Here is a 21,646-nt window from a genome sequence, read left to right as displayed (position 1 = left end):
GAGGGCAGAACTAGAAGTAATGGGTAGAGCCTGCAAAGATGCTTGCTGTAAAAATAAACTTCCTAACAAATAAAGCTCTCCTAGTACTAGGACTCAGCTAACTCCGGAGGCATTGGGTTTCCCCCTCACTGGAGGTTTTATAAGCGAAAGCTGGATTTGTCATCCAGGTGTGCCACGGAGGGGTTTCTTTTTCAGATATGGTTTGGGCCAATTCACCTACGAGCTCTCTTCCAACTCTACGATCACAGGAATTCATATAGCCATCCCACGGTTGGGTGTGGGAGGAATGACAGCACCTGACTAGCATGAGGGTGATTTCCCAAATGGCTAGCAACAGAGATGGTAGCCATATAAGTGGTGCAAAATCCAAGGAGCCACTGGAAGCTGCATGGAAGCTAAGGCTGCTAAACAGTTCTGGAGAAGAACAATGCTATTTCAGGCTATACATGATGGAAGGGAGCACATGTTTTTCAGCGGCTCCAGTAAATGGCCAAAGAATGGCTAAACCCAATTCCTGTTTGGAAAGTGTAGCTTATAATTAGCAAGATTAAAGCTGTCAAATTAGACACTAATCAGATAACTCACAGTAGCACTGTGAGTTTGTCTGTACTATATATATACATATATGTGTGTAAACATACACATGCTGTAATTTGATTCCTCTTTTATAAATAAACCCTTCTAAAATTCATTCTGGTCGTTGTCATAGGCAAAGGGCTGGAGTGTTAGATGTGAATATTATATCTAGGGTGGAGGAAGATTGCTATCAGGGTGGCATCCTGTGCCTGTGTGAAGAGTCTAAGGGTGGGGACAAAGGACTAAGGAGGAAGAGAGGCTAGAGCTCCCCTAGTCTAGGCCCTCACCATATCCCACCTAGTCTACTGCAATAGCCATTCTGATGGTCTTCCTGCCTCAAGTCAGTCCAGACTCCAGTCAATCTACTCAACACTTAGCACAGTCCCTGGCACATAGGAAATACTTAATAAATATTTATTGACTTATCTATCAGAATGATTTTTCTAAAGCATAAGTCTGACCACGTCATCCCCTGTTCAATAAACTCTAGTGGTTCCCTGTTACCTCCAGATTCAGATTTTTTAAAAAAAAAAAAATCCTGTTTGGCTTTTAAAGCCCTTCATAGCCTAGTTTCTCCCTACACTTCCAAGTCTTCTTATACCTCTCCTCTCCACTCTCACAAGGGCAGCTAGGTGGCTCAGTGGATAGAGTGGCAGATTTGAAGACATCTTCCTGAATTCAAATCTGGCCTCGGATACTTACTAGTAGTGTGACCCTGGGCAAGTCACTTCACCCTGTTTGCTTCAGTTTCCTCATCTATAAAATGACCTGGAAAAGGAAATGGCAAACCACTCCAGTGTCTTTGCCAAGAAAACCCCAAATGGGATCACAAAGAGTCTGACATGACTGAACAACAACAATAATAAAGAATTAAAGAATTCACTGACAAGCCTGTCTGTACTTATTGATACTGGGGCAATAGACACAGGTATGTCACTGATATAATGAGGGAATGAACCTTTCTGAATGGCAAGAAAGAAACAACTGCTCCTATACACTTATACAAGGAAGAGAAGTGAAAAGCCCAGGCTGCACAGCTAGGACAACATTCAAATTCTGAAGAGGGGAAAAACATGAGAAATTTCTGAAAAGATGAAGTATAATATGGGTCCCCAATCATGTCAGCTCTTAAGCCAACATCTAAAATGATGTGAAAAATCTGGTAGTCTTCACAATATATGGAAATATGCAAAGGAAATAAACACCACACTCAAAAAAAGAAGCAAGATTTGGGCTAGTGAACAGCACAAAAGGTACATTGGTATGCCAACACACACTGACTTTTGCTGTCAGTGAGCCCCGAAAAATTAAGAGGATGACAAAAAATCCTCGTAAAGTGTTATGGTTTTTGTTTTAAGGACAAGAGACAACCAACCAAAACCTTAAAAAAAAAACCTTTAAAGATTTTACCATCCACACAAGCAGATATACCCATATGATAAACAAAAGCTAAAGTGTTAAAAAAAAACACAACAAAATTATGGAAATCCCCACCAAATCTGAATTTTTTAATAGGGTTGGCTGTCCAGTAACTATGGACCATTGTCTATAGTGAGATTGCAAGGAAACTGTAGATTTCAGGGCCAATACCAGATACAGATGAAGATGTTCTTACAGCCAATTGATTTCTATTGAGGTGGGGGGAGAAGGCTAAAAAGCATCACACGGCTCCAAAGGAAAAAATATTTTAATGAATTCTCAGGCACAAAAATTTTAAAAAAGATATCTAGAATAAGTATGTTGGTCAGGATCTCTAAAAAATGAGATAACAAGCACTTGAAAAATCTTGAGGGAATAGTGGGGGGAAAAAAACCTATGTTACACATTTGCCAGCCCTCATTAAAAAAAAATCCCATTCATTTATGTATTAGATACATATGCATCTAAAACATATACAATTTTACCATCTCCATCATTGATCCTCTCAAATAAGAAAGGCAGATAAAAATTAACTCGATTAGATTCTTCCAAAGATCCTAGAAAACAGTAGTATGAGATGCACAGATTAAAATCATAAGTTTAAGAGGCTGAGTGAAAATATCAGTAGGAAGACAGGTGACACAGTGAATTGAGTTTGACTTATATCCAGGAAGACCTGAGTTCACATCCTGCCTCAGAAACTTAGTAATTATATGACTCCTAGGCAAGCCACTTAACCACTATTTGCCTCAGTTTCCTTGAGTGTAAAATGTGGATAATATTAGCACCTACGTCACAGGGTTGTTGTGAATATCAAATGGGATGAGATATGTAAAGCACTTTGCAAATCATAAAGAGCTATATAAGTACTATTATTATTTTACAACTATATCTATCTTATTATATTTAAATTATCTAATTATTATTTTAATATTCAATTGAAGAAGGATACATTTTAGCATAGCTTTTCATATGCTGCAATAGTGCCTCTAATTTTATCTATGAAATCTTAAACATTTTAAGCCCCTGCACATTTACATAGAGTTACAACAAAGGAGTCTCCAAACATAAATACAGAGGTAAAGTCTGGGCCTAATTAGCTATCTGAATCTTTACCCCCATCCCCACCCCAAATTTCCCACAACTGTTTTCTGTTTTTGGTCTTTTCCCCTACACGATGGTGTAAAAGGGACAAAGCAAGTAGGGCCGGGTAGCACTCCTGGGTATTCACACAGGTGTCACACAGTAAAGAGAGATCTGGTCTTTCTAGCAAACCAGACTGGAATTAGTTCAGGGGAGCCAGAGGGGCAATGCTTAGAACTTGCCCAATAAAAGCTAGTTATTTATGTCTTTCCTCCTACTATGTATTTTTAATATCCCCTCAGGTCTGCCTTAGCAGCTGTCCTACTAACTTGCTGAAAAGTGACTTGGGTTCCCAATCAATCAATTAATCAAGCAGAAAGCATTAATTAAGCGCTCATTATGTGCCAGGTAATGTACTCGGTGCTGAGGACGTAAAGACAGAAATGAAACAGTCCCTGTCCTCTGGGAGTTTACGTTCTAAGCTTCTTCCTGTCACCAAAGTATGTGTGGTTTTTTAACACCAATACTTTCTGGGTGGCAAGGTTGAAGAGGGCTGGTTTTGGAGGCACAGGTCCTGAGTTCAATTCTCAGCTCTGACTCTGAGTAACCAAATGCCTTGGAAAAAGTAATGTGATCTGTTTGAACCCTGGTTCCCCTGTAAAATGAGGGAATAGAGTTTATTGAATTGTTCGTATAACTGGCTAGTTTTAACACAAGAGGGGAGGACTATACACAAATGTCTCTCCTAGATCACCTATTTAGCAGAAGCAGCTTTAACTCTGCAGAAAACTAAATTCTAGGGCCTTACTCTTTTATGTCAATGGGTCAAGAAACTGGTACTAGAAAATAAATCACTAAGTTCTCCAGGGGTTGTCACTTAACATTTTCTTGTAGCAATCCCTCACCAGAGTAAAAATCTGTATTCTCCATATAACTCAAATTTGTCTGTAGCTAATATATATATAATGTCTATTTGTAGCTATAAACAGTAGCTTTTTCCATCTTGGGGAGGTAGGGGAGAGAGAAGGACAGAAGAGGATAAATCATTATTAAGTGCCAGGAACAAACACAATTAAGCAAATGGTTGGACAAGGAAGTAAATAGGTGATGAAAGAGGATGAGGCAGGGTTGTGGAACTGCTCAGAGTACATAATGAATGAGGAAAAAAAAAGAGACCATAAAGACAGTTTTATTTTTAAAAGCTTCGTGATCAGTGTTGGCTTATTAAGAATGCTTTTGCTTACTAACATCAAGGGTCACTAAGCCAGGTTCTTAAGATTACAGATTTAGAGCTACAAGGCACTTTATGGGCCATCTAGCCCAAACCTTACATTTTATAGGGAGCAAAACTGAGTCCCAGGGAAGCCAAGTGACTTGATGCTAGCATGCAAACATAATATGAATTAATTTTTTGGCAAAGTATAAGCAAAGCAGTTAACTTTATAAAGATTCAAGAGTCAAGAGAGGAAAAAAAATTCCTCTCAGAGTATCAAGAATCTGAGCATGTATTCTATCACATTCCTCTTCTAAATAGCCATCACATGTAAGTAACTTCTACAAATGCTTTCCTGGACATAGTCAGCATATGCTCAAATTAATCTGTGTTTTCTAAATCTCAGTAACAGATGAGGATGATTTAATGGCATGAATGAAATGAAGGTTCTTTGTTCTTTAAAGAAAAATGTTTGTGGACATTACCAGGGCAGGTGCGGCAGCAGCAGCAGCAAGGACCAGGAACACCTTCTTTCTAGGAGATGGAGAGTACAGGAGAGAACGTAGGTGGAGAGTAAGAACCAGTTCACACACAGTAACTCTTTCTTCAGGTTTGCTTTGCTACAGACAGGATTAACAAGTAAAAGCAACATTCCCCTGCTAAAAGGCGGGGGGAAAACACAAAGAGGAAGGGCAGATGCAAAGAGAGAGAGAGACAAGAAAAAATTGTCAAGACGGCAAAGAAATAAGGTGCTTTCCTATTGAACCTCCGTCAAAATAGAAAACACATTTCAAATAATCCTTAAGAGGCTGGGGATAAGAGGGGGAGAAAAAAATGATATTAGTTAGATTAGGTTAATAGAAATAGACAGCAAACTAAGACCATGGCTTTTCTGAGATGAACCAGCTCTCTAGGGAAGCGTTTCTTTGGGTCTCTAAGTAAAGGGGCATAGTTTCAATAAGAGATCAGAGCAAATATTAAGATTGCTTAGGACATATGAGCTTGGTGGCTGATATACTAAAGTATATTTATGTCACCTTCATTTGCTCTTTGATCTGTATGTAGGTCAATTGCCTGCCACCTCCAGGGCACTAAAGAGAAGGTTAGCCTTCTCTTGGAAGGAAGAGAAATCTGGAAAAAAAAAAGATTTTCTTCTTCCTTACTATGGACGCTTCTCTCACAATAGTGTCTGTGTTAGGGGATGGGAGGGGGAGGGAGAGAAGGTCGGGAAGACAATTGGGAAATAGTTGGTCACCTCTCTCTGCTTAAGAAGTGAAAAACCTGTAGGCCCCTTAGAAACAACAACAAATGGTACTGGAAGCAATATTAGGCAATCTGGGCTAAGATCTGCCCTGGGCATAATGTAGAAGGGAACATCTAACCCAAGGGGAAAACAGAGTTTACTTTGAATCACTAAGTTTGTAAATAAGCATAGCTCACAACCTGCTTAATTCATAGTATATTCTGAACATAGATCACTGAATGCGGTATCTGAGAAAGGTCACTTAGAGTGGAAACACCTTCCCAAAAGAAATGTCAAGCAGCATGGAAGACAGCTGGGGTAAATGGGAAGTGGATAGAGAGGAAGGGTGAGAGGCCAACCAACAGCTCACAGGTTTATCCAAAACTTAACAGGTGACTTTATCTTGGCTTCATGAAGGCTTCCCCTTATTTCTGAAGGAAAAAAAAAAAGATACTTTTCTCAAATGTGAAAAAGGCAAAATAAAAAAATTGAAAACTAGACAAAAACTTCTCAGAAAAGTCCAAGGAGGTATGGAAATTCCTAAAACTTTTAATGAACAGTTCCATATCACAAACCTGGTTTTGTTATATAAAATTTCCTAACAACTTTAGTTGTGGCAATGTGTTATCATGAGTGAAAAGCTGGCTTCTCAAGAGTGGAAGACCAGAGTTCAAATTTAGCCTCTGACACAAAAGGCCACTGTTCCAAGAGAAAACTCACTTAACCTTCTGATGCCCCAGGCATCAGAAGGGTTGTCAATTTGCATTGGAAAAAAGAGATTCCTCAAACTAGGAACTTCTTGCAACAATAAAATCATCAGGTCGAGTTAAAAAAAAAACCATAAAATTTCTAATCATGGGGTTGGGAAGGAATCAGCCCAGAACCTCAGTGTAGGCCTGTTTCTCCTCCCACCCCTTTCCCTGTGTTCTTCCAAACACAATAATCCATATTTTACCTTCTTGATGTTTAAATCCAAAACATTAAACAATATGAACTTATTTAAACAAGGTTTCAAAATGTTACTAAAGTTGTATTTTACTTCCTTGCATCCTAGGACAGGTTTCTGATTTTTTTAAAAATAGTAACCCCAAATAGAGCAATTACTTGAAATAAGGATTAAGAATTTAATTAAGATTAAGAATACTGTATAACTTTAAGCTAACAGTAATAAAAAATGAATGTGCAAATTTACAAAAAAAACTCCATAACCTCAAAGAAGAGATATGAGAAGGCAGCCTTACCCCATTCCTCTGTGTGTGTGTGTGTGTGTGTGTGTGTGTGTGTGTGTTGGGGGGGGGTGGCAATAGGAAACACTGCTTATATTTTCAGATTTTTTTTCAATGTATTCATTAGTTTTGCTGTTTTTCTCTTCCTCTTTTTCCTTTAAAAATATTATTTATTATATGGGATGGCTCTGGTGGGGGCTAGAAGGATGCTGGGAGAAAATCTGGTGATATAAAAAAACCAAAACATTTCAATAAAATTTCCAAAAAAATTTTCAAACATTTTAGAATATCTTCAAGGCTCTATGTTTCTTTAGGAGGGAAAATCTAATTCTGGTTTTCTCCCACACTTTCACTGAGCTCCTACCAGGTGCCTAGAGCAGGCTTAGGTTGGGTAGGGAATACTGAACATAGTACTATTTATCCCTTCCACATAGTGGGGGTTACAGACATGGCTCCTTGTGATCTGGAAAAATTTTTGGCCCTCTCTTCATACCAGAGAAAAAGTCTGATTTTTTTCTTTTTCTTTTATGGGGTGTTTACAGTGCCTTATTGTAAAACTGGGTTGATATTAACACAATACAATACAATGCATATATTTTAATGCGTTTCTGAGTCTCTAAACTTTTTCTCTGTCATCTGCTGGCCTTTGTGTGTCATCTGAGGCTTCTGCAAAACTCCCATTTAATTTCTTATGCCAACCAGTGATATACTGAAACCTTGATAGGAAAAGCTGTGATATGGAAGGAATAACTGTATAAAGCATGGTCCCTGGCATCCTAGATTTCATACTCTCAAGTCAAGGAGTTGAGACATACCACAACACAAAGAACAATTAAACCACTGAACTGTGTATTGTAACACTGACTAAAAGGACGGATAGAAATCTGGAGCAGAATAATCCAACAGGAAATGGTATTCTTAAGTCAAATATGGATTGGATTATATGACTTTTTAGCTTCCTTTTAACTGGGGATGCTAAGAGCATTATTTGTCAAGATAATTTCCATCCAAGAAATAAAACTTGGTACACACTTATTGAGTACACCTATTATGTACAAGGCACCATGCTGGACACTGGGGGTGGGGGAAAAAGCAAAAATGAAAAGACAACAATGAGTCTTGGCCTTAAAATTTCCAGGAGCTTCCACTCTAATGTGTCCGACACAGAATTTCTCTTTCTTTCAAAACCCCTTTCTCCTGGCTTCCCTACTTCTTCATGGCCCCCACTTATTGTGTTAACTCCAAGTCATCTTTTGAATTCTCCTCTCTGGTCCCCCACTGTCCAGCCAATCACCAAGTCTGGTTCATTGTCTCTCCACAGTGTCTCTCCTTCACTCTCTCCTTACATCTGTGTCAATGAAAGGCAACGTGGTATGAAGAGCCTTGGTCTGGCAGTCAGGAGAGACTGGGTTCAAATCCCATCTCTGACTCTTAGTAGGTGCATGACGGTGAGTGAGTCATTTAATTTCTCTCCATCTCAGCTTCCTTAGCTGTAAAATTAGGAGTGAGGGGAAGAGAACAATATCTAATTGATGTAAGGCCCAAATGAGAAAGTATATGTAAAGTGGTTGGAAAACCTTAAGGTATTAGTATATAAAATAGCAGCTGCTATTATTCCCACCTCCACTATTAAGAGGTCAGGCATTCCTTACCTCTCATCCAGGCAGTGGCCTCCTAACCAATCTCCTCGCCTCCAGTTTCTCCTTACTCTAATGTACCCTACATGGCTGCCAGATTAACCTTACTAACAGTGTACCCCACTGCACCATTTACCAGCTCAGAAGTTGACTTCCCATTGCTTACCAAATAATAGTTCAACCTCTCCTTGGCCTGGCATTCAGTACCCTCCACAGTTGGACTCTAATTAATCTTTTCAGCCCTGTCTCCTCCATCACGTCCCCCCCAAGCCAGTCTACACTCCTACCAAATTGTGGTGTAGAAAAACAACTCACCATCCTAAAATAGTCTATGCATTCCTACCTCCACACCACTGCTAAATGCTGACCCTATGCCCAGATTTCCTCCCCATATCTCTGGCCTGTTGAAATCCTACCCATTTTTTCAGGCGCAAGTCAATTACTGCCTCCCCTATAAAACAATCTGCCTCCTAGGGTTAGCTCCTCTTGGAGTCCTTATTTATGCCTTACAGTCTTTGTTTAAGTTTTATTTCCACTACTAGATTAAGTTTATTAAATGTAGGGATCATATATTTTTCATCTTTGGGCTTGCCAGTACCTAACACAGTGCTCTGGATATTACAGTAGGTACCAAACGTTGAATAAAGGACATACACATAAGTAACTATGGTCAATGCTATGAGATGTCTAAACTAGTCTAGATGGTGGCTCAAAAATGTCTAGGTCTAGACAGGTCTAGATCTAGATCTAGGTCTAGGAGAAGAGGGAGAAATCACAGCAAGACTAAGGGTAGGATGGAAGAAAAAACTGGTAAAGACTTCATGGAAGAGGTGGCATTTTGACTGAATAGAGAGGAGAGAGAGAAGAGATGGGTATTCTTCATAGGTAGGGCTACATGAAGAAGGACAAAAGAAGAATGAATTTGTAAATAAGCACGTGCTCTAATAAGGGCAATAAAGTAGAAAACACAAGCTAAGGAATAGTGAGATAAAGCTGGATACATACCCTGAAGTCATTTTAGGAAAGACATTGAATATCTGGCTGAATAACTTCATCTCTATCCTGTAGGTCACTGGTTCTCAAACTTATTGGTCTCAGGATACCCTCTCCCCTTACACTCTTAAAATTTTGTTGTTATTGTTAAAAGTCATTTTAGTCAAGTCCTACTCTTTGTAACCCTATTTTGGGTTTTCTTGGCAGAGAAACTGGAGTGTTTTATCATCTCCTTCTCCAGCTCATTTTAGAGATGAGGAAACTGAGGCAAAAAGGGTTAAGTGACTTGCCCAGGGTCACACAGCTAAGAAGTGTCCGAGGTCAGACTGAATTCAGGTCTTCCTGATTCTGGGTTAGGTGCTCTATCCACTGTACCCCCTAGCTGTTCAAAATTACTGATGATCAAAACATAACTGGAAAACATTTAACAAAGTAAATAATTTTTAAAAAATTACTGAGTATCCCTCTTCCCAAAGAGTTTTTGTTTATGTGGGTTATATCTATCAATGTTTAGTGTATTAGAAATTTAAATATTTTAGTATTATTATGAAAATAGTTTTGACCTCACAGACCCCCTGAAAGCATCTTGGGGCCCCCAGAGCACACTTTTGAGAACACCTGTTACAAGAAGTAGGGAGCCCGAGTAGGTGTTTGGGCTAAGCAGTAACATGATACAGATGGTGTTTTAGGAAGATTAATCTGATAGTAGTATTCTGGATAGTTCTGGAGGAAGGTGAGGCTGGAAGCAGGAAACTTTAGGTGGGGAAGGTTTTTGTAGTTATCAGGTGTGAGGTGACAAAGCCCTAAAGGAGGGTGGTGGCAAGAAGAAATGGAGAGGAAGGATTAAAATCTGAGAGAAACATTTTGATAGAACAATTTATATGTAGGGCTTGATAACAAGCTGAATGTAGGTAATGAGGGAGAAAAGCCAAAGAGAGTTCCATGGTTTCTAACCTCAAACACTGGGAAACTGGTGGCCCCACAGACAGAATTGGGGTGGTTGAGGAGAAAGGATATGCTAATAAGAGATAACAGCCCATGATGTTTAATTTGAAATCACATGCAGAAGCTCAAAGATGTTACAACTGATTTAAATTGATTTACAGATGAGAAACTCCTCTACACAGGTAATGGGCTTTGATGTGTGCCAAGCATTTTGATACTATTTATAACCAGGATACCTGTATATATCCCGACAGGTGTCTGTAGCAAAAGTGGATGTTCCACTGTCTACTCAAACTGAATCTATCTAAAATTAAAATCATATTCCCTTCAAAGATAGCTCCCCCTATAGGCTCATCTAGTTTTATCAATGATATCACCATGGTATCGTTGCTGAAATTTTAATAATACTTTTTAAAGTTAGTCAAGTACTTTACATATGGTTTCTCATTTGAGCGACACAACAAAAACTCAAGGTTAAGTACTAACTAATATTCTCCTCTTTCTAGAGATGAGGAAACTGAGGCTCAGAGATTTTTAGGAGCTTTCAAATCATCACACAGCTTCTAAGTATTAGAAGCAGGATCTGAACCCAGGACCTTCCAAACTCCGTCTCCAGCGCTCTATCCATCATGCTAAGTGACCTCTCCCAATTTACTCAATTCATTCATTCTCCCACTAATTTGGACTTAAAATCTTGGACCTAAAAACCTTTGTTCTCCATTATGTAGTTGTTAAGTTTTTGATTCTTCTACTTTTTTTGACTCTTCCAATTACATAATTACTTTAGATCACGGACCTAATACCTCTTGTGTTAACTATATCATAATAACCTCTGCTCCTCTGCCTCTAGTTTATTTCCTCCCACCAAGCCCTTTTACATGCTACTACCAAAGTGATCTTCCTAAATTTGCATCATGTCACCTCCTTCCTCAAAAAACTTACATGACTCCCTACTGCCTGATGCACAAAGTCCAACTCCTCTGCCTGGCACTGGCAATTCTCTACCTCCTGCCCCATCCCCCTCAATTCCCTCGACCCCCACATCTACCCCTCTCATTTCTTTCTTTCATTACTCTACAATGTTGGGCTGGGGTCTTTCTTAACCATCCAAAGCTGTACTGACCTCTTCCACCTCTGAATTTACCCAATCCATTACTCAATTCAATTGTATGCTAAAATGGAGGGTGATTTTCAGAGTTAGAGAGACCTTACAGGGCATGTAGTTCAATCCTCTTACTTTACAGATAAAGAAACTGGAGCATAGGGAGGTTAAACAATACCTTAACCAAGTGACCCAGGGAGGGTTTTGTTTTTTTTTTATGAATGTCTTATCTTGGTGATTGGACTGTAAATTCCTTGAAAATACCTGACACAGAAGAACTTAGTGCAATGCACATAGATAATAGAAGCTCAATAAATATTGGCTGGATTTAAGACACTCAGCAGTCTTTGTCTGTTTATTCCTTGATAACTTTGGTGATATTCACTGGTTTTGACTAAGGCTTTTACTCTATTATTTACTCTATTAAATGGCACTAAGATGCTGTAAGTTCAAAACAAAATGGTGGCCAATTCATCTTAAACTGAACACCTCTGTCATTTCTAAAAAGGTCCAATGAAAATGGTACACAAGCAGCGATCAGATATGACTGCACTGAGTTAGGTCACAATTTACTAGTAATTTACATATAGTCAAAATCAAACATAAATAACACCACCCCCCCCAAAAAAATTACACTCCTCTACCAAGTGACAAGAAGCAAGCAACTGTTTATATATAAATAGATGTCTCCACAATCAACCTTTTTCTCCAAGCCAAATCAACTGTGAGGGGGAAAAAAGCAAAAGCTAAGATCTCTCTTAAGCATTAATATCACAAGTAGGAATAAAGTTTAATACCACCCACATGGGAGAGTTATTCAACATTAAAATTTATTTTCTTCATCCACTTAATGGATATAAATCTCGGCCCATTCATTGGCCCATGACAAATAAACTCCCAAAAGATATTTAAGTGTGCTTCTGACATTAAATCCAAACTCCATGATAGGTTACAAATATAAGAAATACATTTTAGCTTTACAATGGTTTAACTATAGTACTAAAGTCTGAATTCAAAGTAATAAGTCTGGGTTTGGAATCATAAAACCGGGGTCCAGCCCTGTGTGCTGTTGGGCAACTGGCTTTTCCCCTTTCTAGGCCTCACTTTTCCTCCACTACAAAGTTCAGTCTCTAATTAAACAGTCTCTAAGGTCCCTTCCACCTACAAGTCCCATGTTCCTGGAGAATAAAATGAATGAGCTAGGTAGGCTAAAATTTTTAAGTGGGGCAAAAGCTACTTCTGAATAGAAAAACAGCCCAGTGAAGTGTGGGTTTGCATTTCTGCTTCCAATTTATGGATTTCCTCCTCTTCGTTCGCTCTTTTTTCTGCAACACTAATATTAGTATCCAAGCTTATTGCCAAATGAATTCTGTATAGATATTACAGCACAATATCCTGTTGAAAAGGAAGCCAATAATGTCACAGTGTCTTTTATCTCTTACCTGATTTATCACATATATCCCGTAATCCAGCTGCTGTCGCTGTAGAAAGGGGTGGAGATAATAAAGCCAATAACGGAGATGTTCATCCCGGTTCCTGAAAGGGATAATAATGGCTACTTTTTGAAGTGCTGTGCAGTCCTCTGGGGCAAATCGACCTCCTTTCCTCAATTTAGGATTTTCTTTTTCTATGGTTTCCAGATTCACAGGGCGTACAAATTCCACCTTTAATGGGCCAACTGAAAAAGTATAATGAAGACAAGACATATTAGCAGGTTGAAGAATGGCATGGGCCATTTATGAAATATTCACTAGCACCACTCAAAAAAAAATGTGTTCTTCCCCCAGGTTATACATAATATATTCTAAGTCAGGGGTGGGGAAACCTATGGCCTTAGGGCCTCATAAGGCCGCAGGTTCCCCACCCTTGCTCTAAATTATCAAAGTCAAAGAGATTAAAAGTCTCTCTTTCACCTTTGTTCAAGTCAACGAAGACAAACCATGAAACTTATACATCTGAAAATATATTATTAGATACTTGGATGCAGGGGTCAGAGGCAAAAGAGCTTTGGAATAGTCTTTACTTGTTTAATTATATTCAGGAACCAAGGCTTGTTTTCATTAACTATGAGAGAAAGAACTACACGAAACTTGGAGCAAGAAGCTGTTTGCCAAGTGTTCAATTATAATCATGTGTCAAGATGCCAGGCAATAAATGCCATGGGCAGTCTAGAAGATGAGAAATCGGGATCATGTGGAGTATAAAAGAAACTTCCTGGACAAGATGGGGTTTGACACATCAGGAAGAGGGAGAGAGAAGACGTGGACATCATGAAAGAAAAAAAGAAGAATGTGGTCAATGTGGAGGACAGGAAAAGAGAGCAGTTTAGTTTAATGTAAGATTAATTCAACAAATATTTATCATTTCCTAGCACTTAGCACAATGCCAAGAAAACAGTAAGCACTTAATAGATGTTTGTTTCCTTCCCTTCCTTCATCTTTCTCTCTTCTCACCCTTCCTTCCTTCTTAAGTGCCCACTAAGTAGAAAATACATAGGTGTTGATGACACAAAGACAGAAATAAAAACAATCTCTATCCTTGAGGACTTAACATTCTGCCGGTTTCATCAAACGGTACCTAGTAAGGGACAAGAGACAAAGTGATAGATTGACGGATATGTCTATGTGAGCATGTGTGCATACACGTAAACCAGGATATAGAGGACCTGAAATGCCAAAACAGAACTGAGTCAAATGTACAAGAATACAAGTCATTCCCTAATTGATAAATGGTCAAAGGATATGAACAGGCAGTTTTCAGATGAAGAAATCAAAGCTATCCATCTGTAATTATAAGAAAAATGCTCTATATCACTAATGATTAGAGAAATATAAACTGAAAAACTCTGAGGTACCACCTCACACCTATCACATTGGCTAATATGACAGAAAAGGAAAATGACAAATGTTGGAGGGGATGTGGGAAAATTGAGACAATAATGCACTGTTGGTGGAATGGTGAACTGATCCGATCCAACCATTGTGGAGAGCAATTTGGAACTATGCCCAAAGGGCGATACAATTGACTCAGCAAAGAGATGTTAAAAAAAAAAAGGTAAAAGGACCTATATGTACAAAAATATTTCTAGCAGCTCTTTTTGTGGTGGCAAAGAAATGGAAATAGAAGGGATGCCCACTGATTAGGGAATGGCTGAACAAATTGTGGTATATGATTGTGATGGAATGACTACTGTGCTTTAAGAAATGATGAGCAGGATGCTTTCAGAAAAACCTGGAAAGACTTACATGAACTGATGCACAGTGAAATGAGAAGAACCAGGAGAACATTACACACAGTAACACACTGTCCGATTATCAACTATGAATGACTTAGCTATTCTCAGCAATACAAGGATCCAAGACAATTCTGAAGGACTTTTGATGAAAAAATGCTATCTACTTTCAGAGAAAGAGCTGATGGAATCTGAATGCAAATCAAAGCATATATTTTTAAACTATATTTTCTGTGGGATTTTTTTGATTTGTTATTTTTTTTTCCATGACATGAGTAATATGGAAATATGTTTTGCATGACTGCACATGTATATCTAAATGAAGGTGGAGGGGAAGCAGGGAGGAAGAATTTAAATAACTCAAAATTTTAAAAAACCCTAATGTTAAAAATTGTTTTTACATGTAATTGGGAAAAAATAAATTTTTTTTTTTAAAAAAATCAACTGCCAAGGGAGGAAGGGACAGAATTTGGAACTCAAAGCTTTTTTTTTTAATGTTAAAAATAGTTTTAACATGTAATTGGGGAAAAAATATTATTTTTAAAAACGTAAATGCCAAAATAAGGAATCTGGACACAACAGTAAGAGAAAATAAAAGCAGACTTAGAGGAAGATTTTTCTAGTAGGGAAATACATAACAGATCACTGCAAGTGAAAACTGAAATGATATATCTGGACGGATGAAATAATTTCCCAGACAGGTTTTCTCACCTTCACTCTGCTAACTCCAATCTAGCTTTAAGATTAACTTCCAGAATAATAACAATTTTCTCCCCTTGAATCTTCATGGTATTTTATTGTGTAATTCTCCAAGGCACCGATATAATATTGCATATTACAGCTGTCTGTGTTTATGAATGAATAAAAAGACACTAAATACTAAGATGGAAATGGCAAGACAGTCCCCAATCTCAAGGAACTCATAGTCTAACGGGGGAAGACAGTAAGAGATTTCAGCCAAAGGTCAGATGAAAAGGCCTCATGCTCTCCTTAGCATGCAGTGGCAAAGCAGATGTTAACTTATTTTCTTTAATGTCATTCTCATTGATAAAACCATATTTGTTTGGTGTTGAGCCATGGGGCCATCCGACGGGGCCAATGATTTTGGTGATAAAGCCTTTCTTTTCTGGGTCTTTAGTAACAATGACTGCTAAGAAGGAAGGGGCCCCATCCAGCACCTGCAAAGGGAATTGCCACGTCACATCTCCACAAAGGGTTGTTTATCTCTCTGTTACCCCTTAATCCCCAGGGACAACTTCACTCAGCCTTGTATCCCCCTCTCTACTTTCTCACACTGCCAAGCAACTGGCCCAGTGCTCTTCAATTGGTAGAAACCTTTAAAATATTTGTTTCATTGAATAAAGCTAGCAGTAATAAGAGCCTGGCCAAAGATTATGGAAGTGGGAAGGAGAAGGACAAAAGATTATTTCAAAGGAAGAACTGACGGGATGTAGTGATAGATAAAATGTAAGGGATGGAGGAGAGGTAAGACTCCAATGTGAAGTTTCCCAGCCTGGGACACCTGGATCCAAGTCCCAGCCCCACCTTTTACTAGCTCTATAACTGTGGGAAAAACCAGTTAATCTCTGAGTCCCAGTATCCTCAGCTATAAAATAGTAATGAGACTAACTCATACCACCTACCCCCATGGGGTTGTTGTGACGAAAGTGCTTTGTAAACCATAAAACACCATCAATGGAAAGAAATGGGGAAATTTGAGAACACGGGTTGGCATAAGTGGAAAAATGGCTTTATTTTTTGGATGTGCTGAGTTTGAGATGTTAACAAGACAATTAGGTTTATATGCATTTGGAGACAGATTCCAGGATCACAAACACAGGATGGAAATGGAAGCTCAGAGAAAAGACAGTAGAGTTACTGTGTTTTTACAGATGAAGAAACTGAGGCTCAGAGACATTAAATGATTCTTCTAAGAACAAGCAGCAAGTTAGTGACAGTGCCATGGCTAGTGCTCAAGTATCCTGAATCCTTCAAGACACAGAGGAGAGATTCTCTGACATTCTTTGTATCTAGTCTGATCAGTCTACAACTCCAAAAATATATTTGGAGCAAGTACCTTGGGTTTCTTTTTGTGTGCTGTTTTTATTCCTAATTTAAACACCAAATAAAATAAGCATTTCCATATGCCTAGTAGAATAGGAAACTTGGAGCAAGTACTTTTTAAGAAAAAAAGATTATCTCTATTGTGCTATAAGAAATGACAAGCAGGACACTCTCAGAAAAAACCTGGAAAGACTTACATGAACTGATAGAGAGTGAAATGAGCAGAGCCAGAACACTGTACACAGTGACAGCAACACTGTATGATGATCTATTGTGAATAACTTAGCTATTCTGAGCCACATAATGATCTAAGACAATTCTGAAGGATTATGATGAAAGATGATGTCCATCTCTAGAGAAAGAACTGGTGGAGCATGAATGCAGATAGAAGATACTTTTTCTTTATTTTCCTGGGCGTTTTTTTGTCTGTGCTTTCTTTCACAGCATGACTTACATGGAAATGTGTTTTTGCAAGACTACATATGTATAATCTATGTCAAATTGCTTGCCTTCTCAATGAGGAGGGAAGGGAAGGAAGAAGAGAATTTGGAACCCAAAAATGTGAAAAAAGAATGTAAAAATTCTTTTTACATGTAATTTGGCAAAAAACAAAATATTAAGAAAGAAAAGAAAAAAGATTATTCCTTCAGTCTTTGTATTTCTGGCATCAAATGTTTGGTCCCAAAATTTCAGAATCATTTCGGATGTTCAAATATAGTAAATGGAAACTGACAGATGGTATGAAATGAGGATGCAGGCCCTTAATCACAAATGCCCTGTTTTATACTGATGTCTATCCCAATGTCAAAGGGTACGTGTGTTGAGAGGAATGCAAGGGAATCGAAGGGAGGGAAGGGGAGGCCAGAAAGGAAAGTCACATTTCAAAATTCCATCTTAAAGATCTGGAAAGATGCAGACTTATGGTTTACCCACTCTCCATCCCACCAGCTAAAATATATATTATGTATTAAAATACATAATGCAAAAATAAAACTGCAACTACTTAGGAAAACAAGAGAGGATGTACTGTCCTAATGCCATTGTAACAGGAAGTTTTTCTATAGCATTTAAAAGTAAGTCACAAACTAAAAACTGAAGTTATCTTTTGATACTGCCTATTTTTCTTTTCTATGTCCCCATCTGCCCACTCACTTCCCTGGCCGTCCCCCTCCCCCTCACCTCTTCACTGCCAATCTTTGCTTCTTGCTGCCCCTCCTTTTACCTTCTACTTTCTATTCCTCTCCAAGGTCCTAAGATCCATTGGTCCTCATCTGTTCCCAACCATTCACCAATGAAGTAAGGAAATGAGGGATGAGATTAAAAACTCATACTGAGGGCACTCAAGACAAGAGGTTATTGAGGGACTATTGAGTCCACCCTTGACTGTGGTTTTAATAGCTAATGCTTAATTCTGGGAAATATACTCCAAGGTTTCAGCAGAGTTAGCACTAATTCTTAAAACTTCATGGCCCAGTTCAGTTGCTGCGTTTGGCTCAGGCAACAGTGGCATTTCTAGTTTGGCTCACAGAATCCTAATGTTTGGTGCATTACTGTTGTTGTTCAGTTGTGTCCAGTTCTCCGTGACCCCATTTGGGGTTTTCTCGGCAAAGACATTGGAGTGGTTTGTCATTTCCTTCTCCAGTGAATCCAGTGGATCCATTTTGTCAAGTAATGAGAGATTAAGTGACATAGTGAGGAAATGGTCTGAGACTGGATTTGAACTCAGGTCTTCCTGACTCCAGGCCCAGGGCTCTATCCATTGAGCCACCAGCCGCCTTTGCTGGCACACGGTAGATACTTAATCTCACCATTGGATGAGAACTGAAGAGGTCATTTAGTCCAACTTATAGCTGAGTAGAAACCCCTCTGTAGATCTTGGTTAAAAGGTTTTAGAATCCTAGCTCTCTCATAGAAACCCCAAAAGAATCTAAAAATGACCCCACAAAGAGCAATGATAAAGAAAACCAAAAAGAATGAGAAATAAACTCTTCCAAAGTACTGGATTGTTTTGTGGGTGTTTTATTTTTTAATGGCCAGAGTGGCAAATAAGTAATTTACGTACAACGAAAGATAAAAATGAAATCAGAGATGTGTAGAAAGTAAGCACAAAGAAACTACTACTACCACTATTACTAGCATATATATATATATACACACATATGTATGTACGTATATGCGTATGATGCTTTAAGTTTTGCAAAGACCTTTAGGTATTTAAGATTTATGTTTACAAAGAATTTCTTTTAATCTGCACAACAATGCTGTGAGATGGGTGATTTTATTATCCCCATTTTACTGATAAAATCCTGCTTTGCCCAGGGACAAGGAGCTAGCAAACGCCAGAAAGGAGGTCTTCCCACCTCCAAGTCCAGCACTCTATCTGCTAGGGCACTTCATTGAATGGAAGCCAGCAGGGTAGGGTTGAGGGGTTATGCCAGTGAAGCCAGCTCCAATTCCCTTAAACGGGTGATCTACAGAATGGGGGAAAGGAGCCAAGCTGGAGAAGACCAAAGTGAGCTGAAGCCAACAGAACTGAAGCCCAGTTCATGCTCTGAATAGGGGCCTGCAAGCTTGCAGGAGCTCTAGTAACCACAAACCTGAACCCAGATACCAGCCCCAGGCTATCAGAACATAAGTGGTGGAGAGAACTAGATCCCATAGGTCACTGAGCAAGTAGACAGGACATGGCCATCCACCCTTTGGAGCACTGGGAACGTCAGGAGATAAAGACAACTTAGGACCCGAGACAAGTCTATCTCTGGCAATCTGCTGGGGTCTGTCAGGGCCATGGAAAGGGTCAGATGCAGGGAGAAGGAGACAGAATCTGGCTGGGGACAAAACCTATGGTATAAACAGCCAGGAAATGAAGAAGGAAGTCAGGGATTGAGGCAGAAAGGTGGAGCTTGCCACTTCATTTGGATAGCCAACAGCCTAGATTACAGAGGATAAGAGCAGAAGAGGCTACTTAACTCATCCAAGGGTGCCAGAGGAGACTGAGCTGAGATAGAAATCCTCAACTAAGAACTGAGCCTAAAAAAACAGGATGTCCTCAAAATCTCGTACAGTTTTAAACTATTTTGGGGGGCAAGGCAATCAGGGTTATGTGACTTGCCGAGGGTCACACAGATAGCGAGTGTTTGAGGCCGGATTTGAACTCAAGAATTTTAAGCTATTAAAGTTTTAACCTGCAAAAGATTTTTAGGACATTCCATATTACAGTTGTCCCTTCCACACTTCGACTTTACCCACTGTGGTTTTGATAGATTGCAGGTCAGCTTAAGAAATTAAAAGGGAATTTTGGGGGAGTTTTTAGAAGTCACAAATGACACATGAAGGCCAGCAGATGACACAGAAAAAGTTTAGAACCTCAGAAATGCATAAAATATATGTATAATATTGTATAATAACATATTTTATCTTTTAATACCATGAATATATGCAATTTCTTTTTTAAAGTTAAAATATGACCAAATATGTAACACAAATTTTACAATAAGGTACTGTAAACAACCCATAAAAGAAAAAAAAAATTCAGACTTCTTCTCTGATATGAAGAGAGGGCCAAAAAATTTTATGAGCATTTTCCAGATCACTAGGACACTGTGCCCTAACCCCTATGATGTGGAAGGGATAGCTGTAGTTAAAAGTTGAAAACAAGGGAAGTAACAAAGGAAATTATGAGTTGAAAAGAAGTAAACAATTGTAATTGGAACCATTCTCCAAGTCATCAACAATCTTTAATCACCAGATCTACCGGCCTCTTCTCTACCCTCATCCTCCTCGACCTCTCTCTCTGCGGCAGTGCTGATTATGCTCTCCTCTCGGGGTTTTCAGTTCTCTCCTCGTATCTATCTGACTAATCCTTTTCAGTCTTTTTTGGTAGGGGCAGCCCCAGGATCTGTTTGGGGTCCTGTTCTCTTTTCTCTCTGGTGATCTCATCGGTGGCACATGGATTTAATCTCCATCTCTATGCAGATGACTCAGATCTATATATCCCTGCCTTAGTCTTCTTTCCTGGAGGCCAGTCATGCATAACCAAATGCTTAATTAAACATTTAGAATAGTATGTCCTAGAGGCATCGCAAACTCAACGAATTCAAAACTGAACTCATTATCTTTCACCCCAAACCCACCCCTCTTCCCTACTTCCCCATTACTACAGAAAGAACCACAATGCTAGAAATAGCCCATGTTTGCAACTTTGGTATGAACCCCTCACTCTGTACTTACCTCACCCTACATGTCCAATCAATTAGTTGTCAAATCCTTCTCACTTTCTCCTCCATGAGATCCCCTGCTTATATATCATTTCCTCTCCATTCACACATCTGCCACCCTTCTTGTCCCTTGCCAGGACTACTATAATAGCTTGTCTCCCAGTCTCAACCCTCTCCCTACTCCAATCTATCCTCCAACTATCCACATCAGTAATTCTTCTAAAATCTAGGCATGATCATGACTTTTATTGTTGTTTAGTTGTTTTCAGTCATGCCCAACTCTTCGTGATCCCTCCCCCTTTGGGGTTTTCTTGGCAAAGATACTGGAGCGGTTTGCCATTTCCTTCTCCAGCTCGTTTTAGAGATAAGGAAACTGAGTCAAACAAGGTGAAGTGACTTGCCCAGGGTCACACGGCTAGGAGGTGTCTAAGGCCGGATTTGAACTCATGAAGATGAGTCTGTCTGACTCTAGGCCAGGCCCTCTATCACCTCTTCCCCTTCTCTACCCCCTACAAAATCCAGTGGCTCCCTATTGTCTTGAGGCTCAAATATAAACTGCTCTGTGTGAAAGCTCTTTATAACACAGTTCCACTCCAAAGGACTCATGATGGAAAATGCTGTCCACATACAGAAAGAGAACTATGGAGCCTGAATGCAGACTGAAGCATATTATTTGCTCTCTTTTTCTTTTACTTC

The 21,646-nt window shown here is 39.1% G+C and overlaps 1 protein-coding gene across 1 annotated transcript in view; it reads right to left on the bottom strand.

Moving 5' to 3' along the window:
• B4GALT1 (beta-1,4-galactosyltransferase 1) overlaps window positions 1–21,646 on the bottom strand; it is an 87,495-nt gene that overhangs the window by 21,964 nt on the left and 43,885 nt on the right. The window contains exon 2 of the mRNA XM_036739410.1: window positions 12,880–13,115. Coding sequence (XP_036595305.1) covers window positions 12,880–13,115 — 236 coding nt within the window. The remainder of the gene's footprint in view (window positions 1–12,879; window positions 13,116–21,646) is intronic.

The sequence above is a fragment of the Trichosurus vulpecula genome, chromosome 1 (genome assembly GCF_011100635.1).
Source record: "Trichosurus vulpecula isolate mTriVul1 chromosome 1, mTriVul1.pri, whole genome shotgun sequence".
Classification (NCBI taxonomy): Eukaryota; Metazoa; Chordata; class Mammalia; order Diprotodontia; family Phalangeridae; genus Trichosurus; species Trichosurus vulpecula.
This window is presented reverse-complemented; position numbering and strand designations above follow the sequence as displayed.